The 12,122-nt window shown below is 40.2% G+C and overlaps 2 protein-coding genes across 4 annotated transcripts; one reads left to right on the top strand and one right to left on the bottom strand.

Annotated features, from left to right (window-relative positions):
• Positions 1 to 870: 870 nt before the first annotated feature.
• On the bottom strand, positions 871 to 3,762 carry exosc5 (exosome component 5). Its single transcript, XM_034701002.1, has 6 exons — positions 3,596 to 3,762; positions 2,511 to 2,624; positions 1,928 to 2,049; positions 1,684 to 1,824; positions 1,134 to 1,223; positions 871 to 1,048 (listed from the first exon to the last, which is right to left on the bottom strand). Exons 1-6 carry the CDS (start codon positions 3,693 to 3,695, stop codon positions 953 to 955), a joined length of 663 nt encoding a protein of 220 aa, XP_034556893.1. The 5' UTR covers positions 3,696 to 3,762; the 3' UTR covers positions 871 to 952.
• A 19-nt stretch (positions 3,763 to 3,781) lies between these two features.
• bckdha (branched chain keto acid dehydrogenase E1 subunit alpha) lies at positions 3,782 to 11,455 on the top strand. 3 transcript variants are annotated; one of them, XM_034701000.1, is made up of 9 exons: positions 3,782 to 3,851; positions 5,485 to 5,636; positions 6,926 to 7,102; positions 7,212 to 7,298; positions 7,378 to 7,486; positions 7,794 to 7,955; positions 8,047 to 8,253; positions 8,352 to 8,493; positions 10,467 to 11,455. In XM_034701000.1, exons 2-9 carry the CDS (start codon positions 5,523 to 5,525, stop codon positions 10,816 to 10,818), a joined length of 1,350 nt encoding a protein of 449 aa, XP_034556891.1. In that variant the 5' UTR covers positions 3,782 to 3,851; positions 5,485 to 5,522; the 3' UTR covers positions 10,819 to 11,455. The 3 variants fall into 3 exon arrangements, with proteins under 3 accessions (XP_034556891.1, XP_034556890.1, XP_034556892.1); XM_034700999.1 differs by lacking the exon at positions 3,782 to 3,851 and adding an exon at positions 5,305 to 5,350; XM_034701001.1 differs by lacking the exons at positions 3,782 to 3,851; positions 5,485 to 5,636 and adding an exon at positions 6,286 to 6,393.
• Positions 11,456 to 12,122: the final 667 nt, after the last annotated feature.

Raw genomic sequence — 12,122 nt, 5'->3', positions numbered from 1 at the left:
TTAAAGGTGACATATCACACTTTTTTCATCAAAATATATTGGTCTAAGAGGTCCCCAAATCATGTCTTTAAAGTTTATGTTAAAAAAAACACTTTGAAATCAGATTCTGGCATGCCTGAAAAACCCTCTTCTTCAGCCCTGCTCAGAACAGGCCGTTTTCTCTCTGACCACGCCCCTTCAGGAAGTGGATGTGGCCTTCTTGTTGTTTTATTTGTCAGTATGTAGACGTGTGTCTTGGTACACAGCTACAGCTATGAACATGTAGCTATGTGGCTATGCTAACTAGCGCTAGCACTTTTCCATGAAAAATAAAAATCATCCACTACATCTTCAAATCTGCAGACGTGGGGAGTAAAACCGACCTTTGTCAGTTTTTAAGACAGCCTACAACTAGCATGCCTTCCTCCTAAGCTCCTTGTTAGCACACGTGTGCAGGGAATGAAAAACGGAGGAGGGGTTGAGTTGTATTTTATACAGTCTATGGGCTGAACAAGCTCTGAGCTCTGACTTCCTGTTACAGACCGGATGGCGTTGTGACGTATGAAAAACACTGAAAACTGAAACGGCTCGTTTCACACACATTTACAGAAAGGTGGAGAAATCAGAACAGGGGCAGAATGGATTTTTTTCATTTTCGGGGGGTTTGTAGACAGGGACACATATTTCAGGTAGAGAACCATTAAAAAGTCGATTTTGCATGATATGTCACCTTTAAACTGAGAGAAAATCCCCAATAAATGCACTTGTTTGACATCTCTCCTGTTTTTATTTACACCCTGACTGTCGGCTCACTGTCTTCTTACAAATGTCTAAATGTTAAACCCACGGCTTCTCTTCACGCAACATCTGAACTCAAGAAAAGGTCGCCTGAAGCAGTCTGTAAATACTTTATTACAACATCAATATTTGTTTTTATAAAAAAAAAGGATAAGAAAAAAGATCTACGGCTTCATCAGAGGGTTTTGGAGTATCGACGCCCGACAGAGTCTCTGTAAAACTGGAAGATCTTCTCTGATGCTTTCTGACTGACTGCTATACACTGCTGCAGCTGTGGAGAGAAGAAAACACACACACTTTAGAATATGAAAAGTATTATTAATGTGCTGCAAATCACAAATCAGATGATCCCTGACCTCGTTAACAGAATATGATCCTTTGGTCACCGTCATCAACACTCTGCTTTCTTTGCTGTCAATAGCAAAGGTCATTAAAGCTCGACTTTCCTGGAGAGAGACGAGACAGAGATTAATACATTTACTAATGCAGGGAGGATTATGACGGTGCTGCCTGTACTGAGAGGACATGCAAATAATCTGAGGACTTTAATGAGACAGAACTCATTTACATTAGATCCATCTGGATGTTAACCTAATTCAACAATGCGTTCAGTAATTATGCATTCAAATACCCTTTTATTGTGTGTGGTTGCAAATTTTTAATGGGAACATCTTTCCCTCCATTCAAGTCAGACATTCCTAAAGTGTCTTTGACTTTTCAGAGGTTACTGACTGGAAGTAAGAGTGATTTTGGAGGCTTAAATCCAGCTCACATTTGCAGTGTGCGCTAGCAACAGAGTAGACTGGCCTGTAGAGCAGCTGAGGCTATAAATAGAAGTATCTTTGTGTCAATAATCAGAGTGTTTTTTGGGAGTTCATTAAAACAACACATGAGGCTCAGACTTACCTTCTCCTGAGCTGCTGTGGGGTCTGTGATGATGTGCCCGTCCACATCGATGGCGCAGGTCACTCCACAGAAAAGACAACTCATGGGCAAACCTGCATCCATCAGAGCCATGCAGGCGGCGTTCAAAGAGCACGACAAGAGCTGGGTGACGGGTCAGGAAGTATACCGACAGAGACTCACCGTTCAGACACAGTTTGAATTAACCTCAGGTCAAAAGGCAGCAGAGAGATTTACTGAAGGATACTGAGCCGTCATCATGTATGACCTGAAGGATGAGAGTGAGGGAGGAGCGAGGGTGAAGGGACAGCAGCAGGGAGGCCTCACAGGTCTCTCGCACACACTGTTCTTGTGATCGCTCTCTTACGCCTAATAAAGTGAATAAATGAAAGGTCAATACCTTATTTATACAGTCTATGGTCAATACTTGATTCGGAAAGGAAACAAACTAGCTCATGTGCTCCACCTTGTGGTGTGTTGTGGTATTGATTTTTTTGTTCAGAGGTAGTAGAAAGGACTCTAAAAAAATCACTGGTGTCCTTACACCATTACCTCTCCTGATTTCCTTCAAAGAATCTTACAGAAACATTCATTTTTAAATGCATAACAGTTTGTATTTGTGTTATATGACTCACATGTTCCTTTCTGTATTATAACTAATGTATCTTGCCTAGACAATGAAATATGAAAAGTTCTGAATACATTGTGTTAGAGAGAAATGAATATTCTCCCCAAGCTTCATTCAAAGCTAGAAAACAGGAGGATTAATATTCAAGGACAGCTTCAGGCTCCTGATCATAGACTGTATTTCTCTTTGGATTATCACTCACTTGGCAGTCCCACTTTGGGCTGTATCAGCACCTCCAGAGTTGCCCGGTCGTAGATTTCCTTGCTGACTTTGACTTCGGCTGGTCCATACACTCCAGCTAACACACTTGTGTCTCCTTAACAAAAGAACACAAAGAGTGTGTTATTGCACAGAAAGTGCATTATTGATCCAGGTGGGGAAATCACATTTTGAAACATTAAGAGGAGTAACACCAAAAATATAAAGGTAGAAGCCAGAAGAGGCCTACAACACAGATTGTGAATATAACAACCAATGCATCTTGATTTGATCAATAAAGCAACTGCAATGATCAATTAAAGCTCCTGTGAGGAGTTTTTGAGTGGTCATGAATTGGACTGAACAGGGATGCCTCTTTATGACCTAGAAAAGCAAACAAGATTATTAGAAAAGGTATTGATCATTTCTGTTTTGTTATTTTAAAGCCTGAAATCGCTGTGAGAGGGTAGGTGTCAGATGAGGTAATTGACAGCACGTCAATAAAAAACCCTTTTCTGCAGTAAATATGCTTTAATGAGTGAAATAGTTGACTGTTAGTTGAAAGCAGGAGGAGATATATAATTTACACATTTACAGGACAAAATAAGCAAGATCACTTAGTCCACAGGAGGGCGCCAAAGTCAACACAAACAGAAAGTTCCTCACAGGAGCTTTAAAGAACACCAGTTCACTGATGATAGAGATCATAATACAAAGGTGTCCTGATCTAACACCTCTTTACTTCCTTTACAGGGACAGAAATCTATAGAGAGAATATATGGCATTAACTTGTCAGATTGGAGATAAGCCTGTTACTGAGGGAACAAACTAGGAGTTGAGGGATTTATAAAATACAGTCACAGCTGGGACTAACATCATATTTACACACTAATCAAAATTGAATCACTGTGATGTTGTTATATTATTGAATGAACAAGGCTAAGCTGCACACAATCCCAAATATGACTTATCTTAGTTTCTTTCTAACAGGTCTGACTGCTCGTTACTGCGCAGACTCACAACCACCCTCGATCGGCTCCTATCTGCCTCTCACCGCCGGCTTTAAGTCACTTTTCTGGGGGTCGTTACCTTGAATGAAGGACGCTGAACCGTCAGGTCGAGACAGCAAACTCTGTTCACAACCAAACTCCCTCAGAGCGACGTTTGAAGAGCTGCACACCTCCATCATGCTGCTCTCGCGGAGACGAAATGTGTGTCGCACTTAAGTGACGTCGTTGTTTTGCAAGTTCGGGCGCTGGGTGATGACGTAGTGCTAACCTAGAAACAACAACATTGAACTTTTATACAGTCTATGACTAAACCTCACGAATAAATGTAATAACAGGTATATAATTTAACTTTTACTTTAAAGAAACTATTTGCATGAAGTTCCTAACATGTTGACTTTTTGAGAAGTTGTTTTAATTTGTTGATTCAAAAATAAAACACCAAGGTTGATGGTCGAAACCTAGCAAAATGGTGCAGGAGTGTTGGGCATGTTGTCGGCATAGGGTAAGAGGAGAGGAGGGTTGTAATCCAAGTGCATGATCACAACCTTTTACCTTTGATTTCACATCATGGATGTCAACTGTTTCTATCATTAAAAAACCCCTATAACGTTATCACATACACATGTATGTGTATGTGTATCTTTCACATACACATACATGTAAATATACAATGCAACAATTCTCCAAGCAGAATTCCATATTTCTGTTTATTTTATTATTTAACTACTATTTCTTTTTTTAATGTAAAAACTACCTCTGCTACTCACCACTGCACTATTATCATATTATTTTAGCCTGTACATATTAGTCATGCCTATTTGTTGTTCTTTAGTATTTATAGCTGATGTTATTGTTATTATATTTTTATTTTTATTTGTATGTCTTATTCTTATGCCTTGTACAAAGAGAGCACAGTTTACCTAAGTAAAATTCCTTGTGTGTTCAAGCAAACCTGGCCAATAAAGCTGATTCTGATTCTCTTAAATTGACAGTTTGTCTCTCATTCACAAATTCATAAATTTGTATGCAACAGAATAGAATAGAATAGAATAGAATAGAATAGAATAGAATGTACTTTATTCATCCCCCAAGGGTGAAATTCAGGAAATCATAAATCAGTATGCATGAAAATGTAAACAATATAAGCAATGTAAAGTTAACATACCCTCCACTACCTTTCCTCTGGAGGTAAATTACCTGTACATGTATTGTTTGAGAAATAGATTGTACAAATATAGCAATCGTACCGTTGTGAATGATCTATTGTGTATAACATTGTTCTCATAGATGTTGTCGTTACATTCTGACATTAATTGGCATTAATTGGCATAACTGGCATTATAATGCATAATATACTTTATTGTAAGTATCTTTGCCATATTACATTATGTTATATTACATTATTATTGTAACTACAACTCATGGTCATATTACATACCCATATTTATTTTTATTTATTGCTTAATCTGTCATTACCAACCATAATCACACCATGTCAACCTGTCACTACTGAAACATTTTTAATACTGCCTGTAATTACTTCTATTTAATCTAAATTCAATTTGTAATATTGTATATATGTAATTGTATTCTAGCTTTATTTATCTATTTTTATTTTTACTCATTTTATTTTATTTTATTTTACTTATTGAAACTTCTTCTTGATTGTACTTATGTCTGGGTTGCTGTAACAACTGAATTTCCCCCCCAGGGGATCAATAAAGTAATATCTTATCTTGTCTTATCTTAATGGTGTGTTGATGACACTGTTTTATTTTGAAAGTTTGACCGGAAGTTGTGTGCATTGTATTCTCCTCCGTGCTGTTCTATGAAGGTATTCGACCTGACAAGTGCGGCTGTGGAGGGGAGCAGGGATCCTTTACTTTAAAGCATTAAAACTCTCACAGCAGCTCTTCATTTGTTACCTGTAATAATATTAATAATAAGGTGTTTATTATTCCTGATAAGCTGCGCAGGGCCTGTCTGATCATCTGTAAAGTGTCCTGATGGCGGCTGTGAGGAGCATGAGCAAAATGTATGGAGTGGGTTTACACGCTGTGCGTCAGACGGCAGGACTGAAGGCATCCAGGCTGCTTCAACACAGAGCTTTCAGGGTCGGGGTGAGTCCAGATGTGACACTTTGCTGGTCCTACCAGGAAGCTAGCATTAGCTAAATAACAGGAAAGGTTACTGAAGGTGTCTGATGGAGGCATGGCCTTGTGATTTCAGGCCTAGTTTAAAAACCTGAGGCTTAAATGTAAAATTGTTTGCTGAAAAGGAGTTTAACTTTGATTCAGAGATGAAAATGCAATGATCAGGTTGGGATTAGTGATGGTTAGTTGGAAAAGATTCCCAGGAACGTGATGCTTATTGTGTTCTCGCGATAGTTTGTGAGCTAGCTACCTTAGCTGACAACCTTGTCAAACAAACGCATCATTAATGGTTGAATAACTTTCCAAACAACGACCTGAAGTCAAAGTGAATACTCCAAAGGTTTACAAATGAACATGAGGAAATAATCAGCATCCCAGTGGCTGTTTAGCACCCATTGTTTTGTTGTGATGACTCTTTGCTAGCGCGATATCTGAGCCTGCTTCACTCCCATTGGACGAGCAAAGGGGCGTGCGGAGGACACTTCCGGGTTGTAAATCATCCTGAAGTTTAGCAAGACACTAGTCTGGCAAACAGAATTAATATGAGCACATAATGCATTACGAAACCTTTTGACAAGCCAGGACACACCTGAACATGCAAATCAAATCACAGCAATACTTTTATATTCTAGAAAGACTAAATAAAAACTTATTTGTAGAACTATAGAAGTATTTCATCCCAAGCAGTGCTGTTGTATGTCCTTGAAATCATCTTAAACATGATGTATGTCAAATCAAAGAGCAAAAATATCTGTGTTTAAAACTGATTTTTTTGGAAAAGGTCTAAAAAAGTAGTCCCCTTTTTGTGAGCCTTGTGGTGTGTTTCATATAGAGCCTCCTCCTCCTCCTCCAGCCAAGTTATTGATACATGTCACTTTATACTGACAATGACCACCACTGTGTCTTCTGTGTTTTAACAACCATTTATTACATTTATGGCTGTTCTATTTATTTAATATACATTGCAACATTTGCACCCTGCACTACCTCACTTACTGTTTTAACTAGTCTAGTTTAGTTTAACTCCCATAGTCAGCCCTTTCTAGTCTGTCCTCATGTTGTTGTTTTGTCTTGTTTTTATATTCTGTCTTTGTTGTCAGTGTATTGTTTGTCTGTCGTTTTATTTGCACTTGCACTGCTTTGCACCTGCCATGTGAGAAAAGAAATTTTCCTTCAGCTGTGTACAAGCTATCCAGATGAATGACAATGAAGTTTTGAGTTCAGTTGATAAAATAATTCTTGTGTTAATCTTCCAGGCTGTGCATCAGCAGCAGCCGTTTGACTCCTCACTGGAAAAGCCACAGTTCCCCGGGGCCTCTGCTGAGTTTGTGGATAACCTTGAGTTCATCGAGCCCAATGTGATCTCTGGGATCCCAATTTACAGGGTGATGGACCGGCAGGGAAACATCATCAACCCTTCTCAAGACCCTCAGGTAAATTTCACCTACCCTATATCTCAGGTTATTAAAAGTGCAATAGTCTAACCTTCACTCTTGATACTTCTGTTTTGGATTAAAGATTGTATTATTGATTTTTTTCCAGCTCTCCAAAGAGACTGTTTTGAATTTTTATCAGAAGATGACTCTGCTGAACACGATGGACCGTATTCTCTACGAGTCTCAGAGACAGGTATGTTCTTTTTCCTGCTGGTTTAACTGTGGAGCAGCTGAAACATGATTTAGAGGTTGGTACATTTTCTCTGTTACAGGGACGAATCTCCTTCTACATGACCAACTATGGTGAGGAGGGGACACACATTGGTAGTGCTGCTGCTCTGGACCCAAGTGATCTGGTCTTTGGTCAATATAGAGAAGCTGGTGAGTAAATGGTTTTCAGTCCTGATATTCTGTTTTGTCTTTTATTGAGTCTTTTGTGTTTTTCTTTTACCTGCTGGTTTCACAGCTTCATGGTTAAAGTCAGAAACAGCCGGATCAGTGTTGTTAAACCTGTTCTGAATCATACAGAACCACCGCTCCCCTCTTTAACTTCTCTTTCTGTATCTCTAACCTCTTCACTAATGAATACAGTCTAGTCTTTTGGGTCTTCTCACTGAGTGTAATGAGCAGCAATTCCCCAGGTATCTAGCAGGTGAATAACAGTTAACACTCCTCTGCTGCCCTCCAGGAGTACTGATGTACCGCGGGTTTCCTCTGGATTTGTTCATGGCTCAGTGCTATGCCAACGTGGATGACCTCGGCAAGGGCCGGCAGATGCCCGTTCACTACGGCTCCAAAGATCTGAACTTTGTCACCATTTCCTCTCCCCTGGCGACTCAGATTCCCCAAGGTGAGCAATACACCTGTGTGTGATTATCCTCACATTTGTCTGTGGGTACAAATATGCACCTGTAAATACCTGCCTCACGTGTTTGTTTCAGCTGCTGGAGCTGCATACGCCATCAAGAGAGAAAACATCAACCGAGCTGTGATCTGTTACTTCGGAGAGGGAGCAGCCAGCGAAGGGGACGCACACGCTGGCTTCAACTTCTCTGCCACCCTGGAGTGCCCGCTGATCTTCTTCTGTCGTAACAACGGCTACGCTATCTCCACCCCCACCAACGAGCAGTACAGGGGAGATGGCATCGGTAAGAAGCAGGAAGCAGTCGTGGTAATCTGCAGTGTCTGATTACACGTCCTCAGCTGCTCTTGTGTAAACATTTCTCAATCTTCTCTAAATCAACAGCTGCTCGCGGTCCGGGTTATGGAATGCTGTCAATCCGCGTTGACGGCAATGATGTGTTCGCTGTGTACAATGCAACAAAGGAGGCTCGCCGCAGGGCTGTGGCAGAGAACCAGCCCTTCCTCATTGAAGCTATGACCTACAGGTAAGAGGATGTTGAGGACACGAGAACACACTTTTAGGCCCTATGGCTTCCTGTCCTGACTGATAACTCATCCTGAGATCTCTAATAGGGGTACATTCTTGTTTTTTATATTTCAAATATCTTTATAAAGTTTTCATCACATATATATACAAAAATCCAACCCCCCCCCCCCCCCCCCTAAAAAAAAGATAAAACATAGAGAACACCAGGGTTGGGCAGTAATATTCCACATTGCCACAAATGGTGCAGTAATGTGCAGAACAAGACAAACAAGTCTCTGTGGCAGTTACCATAATACCTGATATAGTTCAATAGACCTTCCCACCCTCCCATCCCCAGCTGTCCTGAAACAATGAAGGTGTAATATCTAAGAGTTAGTTTGCAGCGCATCACACAGAGTCAGATCCTACATTTTATGCCAAGGGCCGGATCAAAACTCATCTCATGATGATTTAGTTTGAGTGTTATGAAAGAAGGTTAAGAAAGGTTCCCATGACTTATAGAATTTCCTCTTCAAGCTACTGACAAAGAAATGTAACATCTCAGGTTTGAGACAGGACATTACATCCTCAAGCGTGGGCAGGGCACCACTCCTCTATTTTAGCAGGATCGCACGTCTGGCCAAGAGCAAGGCAAAAGCGACCGTGCAGTGTTCTGTAGAAGTCAGGTGGGAGTTATCTCCACCAGCAACACCAAACAGAGCAAGGGTTTAGATTTTTGGGTCAGATAAAGTATGGAAAATGTCATGCCAGAATTTCTGCAATTTAGGACACAGTCAATACATATGTATCAGGGTAGCACCACTATAATTGCATTTGCATTTCTGTTTTTTAATTCAAATAAAACCTGTTTGGTCTAATGAAAATGTAGGATTACTGTCATTTATAACTAATAAAATGTAGATGCAGATACAGTAGTAATTAGTTTGCTTTTTATACTTACTTACTTAGTTTAGCTTATTGACACACATCGTCACAAATATACAAAAAAAGGGGTGACCCCAAGGAAGCTATTTAAAGCTTTTGATAGGGGGCCCAATTTCAAACAAATAAAGTGGCAACAGACAAGATACAACAAACACCACCAACAACATACTAACAGACATATAACAAACACACAACAGACAATCCCAATATTGTGGTTACATACATGAATTAGTGGGTGCATTGATATGGTAATTGTAATTTCTGGAAATCTCTTTTATTTAGAATTAACGTCATCAGAAATAATCAGTTGAATGATGACTAAGTGGGTGGTTCACAGCAGGGTTCCCAAACTATTCAAGCCAGAACCCCTAAAATAATGGACCCCCTCAAGGTGGTTGAACATTAATAGGCTCATACAAAAGCCAAACATTGATATTATTTTAGGATAATTTAAGAAAGGTGAGGGGCAGAATATTTAGTATTAGTGGACATGTAATGTCTAATAAGCAGATGCACAGGTGATGTCTGTTTGAATTGATTTTAAGGAGACTTAATTTAACTGGTTAGTTTTATTTAAGATTATCTTTTTATATGTTTTCACAAATATGAGAATTATTGCAGTTTAAATAATGAAAGAATGAATTTGTTTTTTTGAAGGCATCTTGTGACCTCCTTACTTGATTTGAACCATTATTTATTTCTGATATGCTTCACTGTTTAGAGTCAATGTCAATACTGTGCCGACTGAGCAACAAGCCTCTGCAGTTGTCAAAGTCACAGCTATAGCTTGTGGCTTGAGTGTTTTCTAGGTCAGCAGTCATCTGGTGGTGGGGGTTAAAAAACCACACGAATGAGACAAACACAGCCTTCATGTGTTAGCAGTCCTTTCAGCTCAGCGTCCCGTGTAATACCCAGCGGCGTTGCTCTTGGGTTATTCATGAACATTAACAAAGAATTTCATTTTGAGTAATTTTTATGTGAAGTTGTAAAACATCGACCTTCTCTGAAAATGCTCATCGAAGGATAATGACTCTGTTGTTCCTTCAGAATTGGTCACCACAGCACCAGTGACGACAGCTCAGCCTACCGCTCCGTGGACGAGGTGAACTACTGGGACAAGCAGGACCATCCCATCTCCAGGCTGAGGCACTACATGACGGCCCGGGACTGGTGGAGCGAGGACGACGAGAGGAGCTGGCGGAAACAATCCCGCAAGATGGTCATGGAGGCCTTCGAGAGGGCCGAGAAACGCCAGAAGCCTAATCCTGAACTGCTATTTACAGATGTGTACGAAGAGATGACGCCCCTTCTGATCAAACAGAAGGAGTCCCTGTCACGCCATGTGCAGCAGTACAAAGAGCACTATCCGCTCGACCTGTATGACAAATACCTGCACTAAGAGGATTGAACAGAGTATTTGGTGACTAACATGGGAGTGGTTGTGGATTAAGACTGCGATAAAAGTGCTGCACACTCTAGCTCTAGTCCTAAAATCATAGTTTTGATATGACAAGTCATCCCTTCCTCCACAGCTGAGGTAGAGGAGATGATTGTACTTTCAGAAATATCTACTACATGCCTCTGGGTTTGGTGCCTTAAGTTCATAGATCTACTGTCTGTTATAAAGCTCCTCTATTTAAGTGCTTTATCACTATCACTCTTATTACCATTCAAAGTTACTCAACATCACAAATGACCTTTCTTCAAGTGCAGCAGACTGGTGGCTGTTGTAGTTTGAATTCACACAATAGAGACAAATAAACAGCAATAAACCGGTGAAGTGTAACCCCCTGTTGTGTATGTTCTCTTTCTGTACCGGTCTTCTTTGGTGATTGTGGTCTTTCACAGGCGTTCTTGTGTATCATTGAGTTGACTAATCTAACTTGTGTTTGAGAACTCTTTCTAGTGGGCACACAAATTTGAGATAGGTTTGTATAACGTAATGCTGTTACACACTACCATAGGAAGTGGGAAATCACTGTCTGGTTAATGTTTTATGTTTGCTGTTTTGTGGAAAATAAAAGTACAAAAACATGTTTTGGTGGAATTTCTTCAATTTGGTTTTAATTACATTAAGGCAGATTTGGTTAATGGTAAAGTAATTATTAATTCAACTTAAAATGTCTCATTCTTGATGCTCAAATTTCTTGCAACAGTTACACCCTGATCAATCATCCATCCATCCAGTCGCCAACCTATCACACGGCTAACACAGAGAGACAGACAACCATTCACACACACACACACACCTACGGGCAATTCAGAGTGATCAATCAACCTGAGCATGTTTTTGGACTGTGGGAGGAAGCCGGAGTACCTGGAGAGAACCCACGCATGCACGGGGAGAACATGCAAACTCCACACAGAAAGGCACCTGCCTGGCCGGGGATTTGAACCAGGAACCTTCTAGCTGTGAGGCACCAGTGCTACCCACTGCACCACCGTGCAGCCCCTGCTCAATCATTTAAAGTTAATTACCCCATGAGATTAACATGTGAAGGTAAACTACCCAGAATACAATAACCCCACTACAACAAAAGACAAAGGGGGAATTTAACTTAAGGATCTAAAATAAGATTTCAGGTGTGATGATAATTATGGAGCTCAATGGACAGATACTGAAATTTCTGCATTCAAATACCTAATTCAAGCAAGTATTAACAGAACTAAGACCCCCATTTATATAAGAGAAGAGGATTTCAA

The sequence above is a fragment of the Notolabrus celidotus genome, chromosome 14 (genome assembly GCF_009762535.1).
Source record: "Notolabrus celidotus isolate fNotCel1 chromosome 14, fNotCel1.pri, whole genome shotgun sequence".
NCBI classification, from domain to species: Eukaryota; Metazoa; Chordata; class Actinopteri; order Labriformes; family Labridae; genus Notolabrus; species Notolabrus celidotus.
The sequence above is the reverse complement of the archived record's forward strand: the minus strand, read 5'-3'. Positions and strand labels throughout refer to the sequence as shown.

What these genes read in the sequence shown, in the direction of transcription:
- exosc5 (XM_034701002.1), bottom strand. Translation starts at nt 3,695, where the DNA reads ATGATGGAGGTGTGCAGCTCTTCAAACGTCGCTCTGAGGGAGTTTGGT. An exon ending in TCATACATGATGACGGCTCA is followed by an intron (nt 1,825 to 1,927) that starts GTATCCTTCAGT and finishes CCCGTCACCCAG; the next exon opens with CTCTTGTCGTGCTCTTTGAA. An exon ending in GATCATATTCTGTTAACGAG is followed by an intron (nt 1,049 to 1,133) that starts GTCAGGGATCAT and finishes TTCTCTCCACAG; the next exon opens with CTGCAGCAGTGTATAGCAGT.
- bckdha (XM_034701000.1), top strand. Translation starts at nt 5,523, where the DNA reads ATGGCGGCTGTGAGGAGCATGAGCAAAATGTATGGAGTGGGTTTACAC. An exon ending in GTACAGGGGAGATGGCATCG is followed by an intron (nt 8,254 to 8,351) that starts GTAAGAAGCAGG and finishes CTAAATCAACAG; the next exon opens with CTGCTCGCGGTCCGGGTTAT. An exon ending in ATTGAAGCTATGACCTACAG is followed by an intron (nt 8,494 to 10,466) that starts GTAAGAGGATGT and finishes TTGTTCCTTCAG; the next exon opens with AATTGGTCACCACAGCACCA.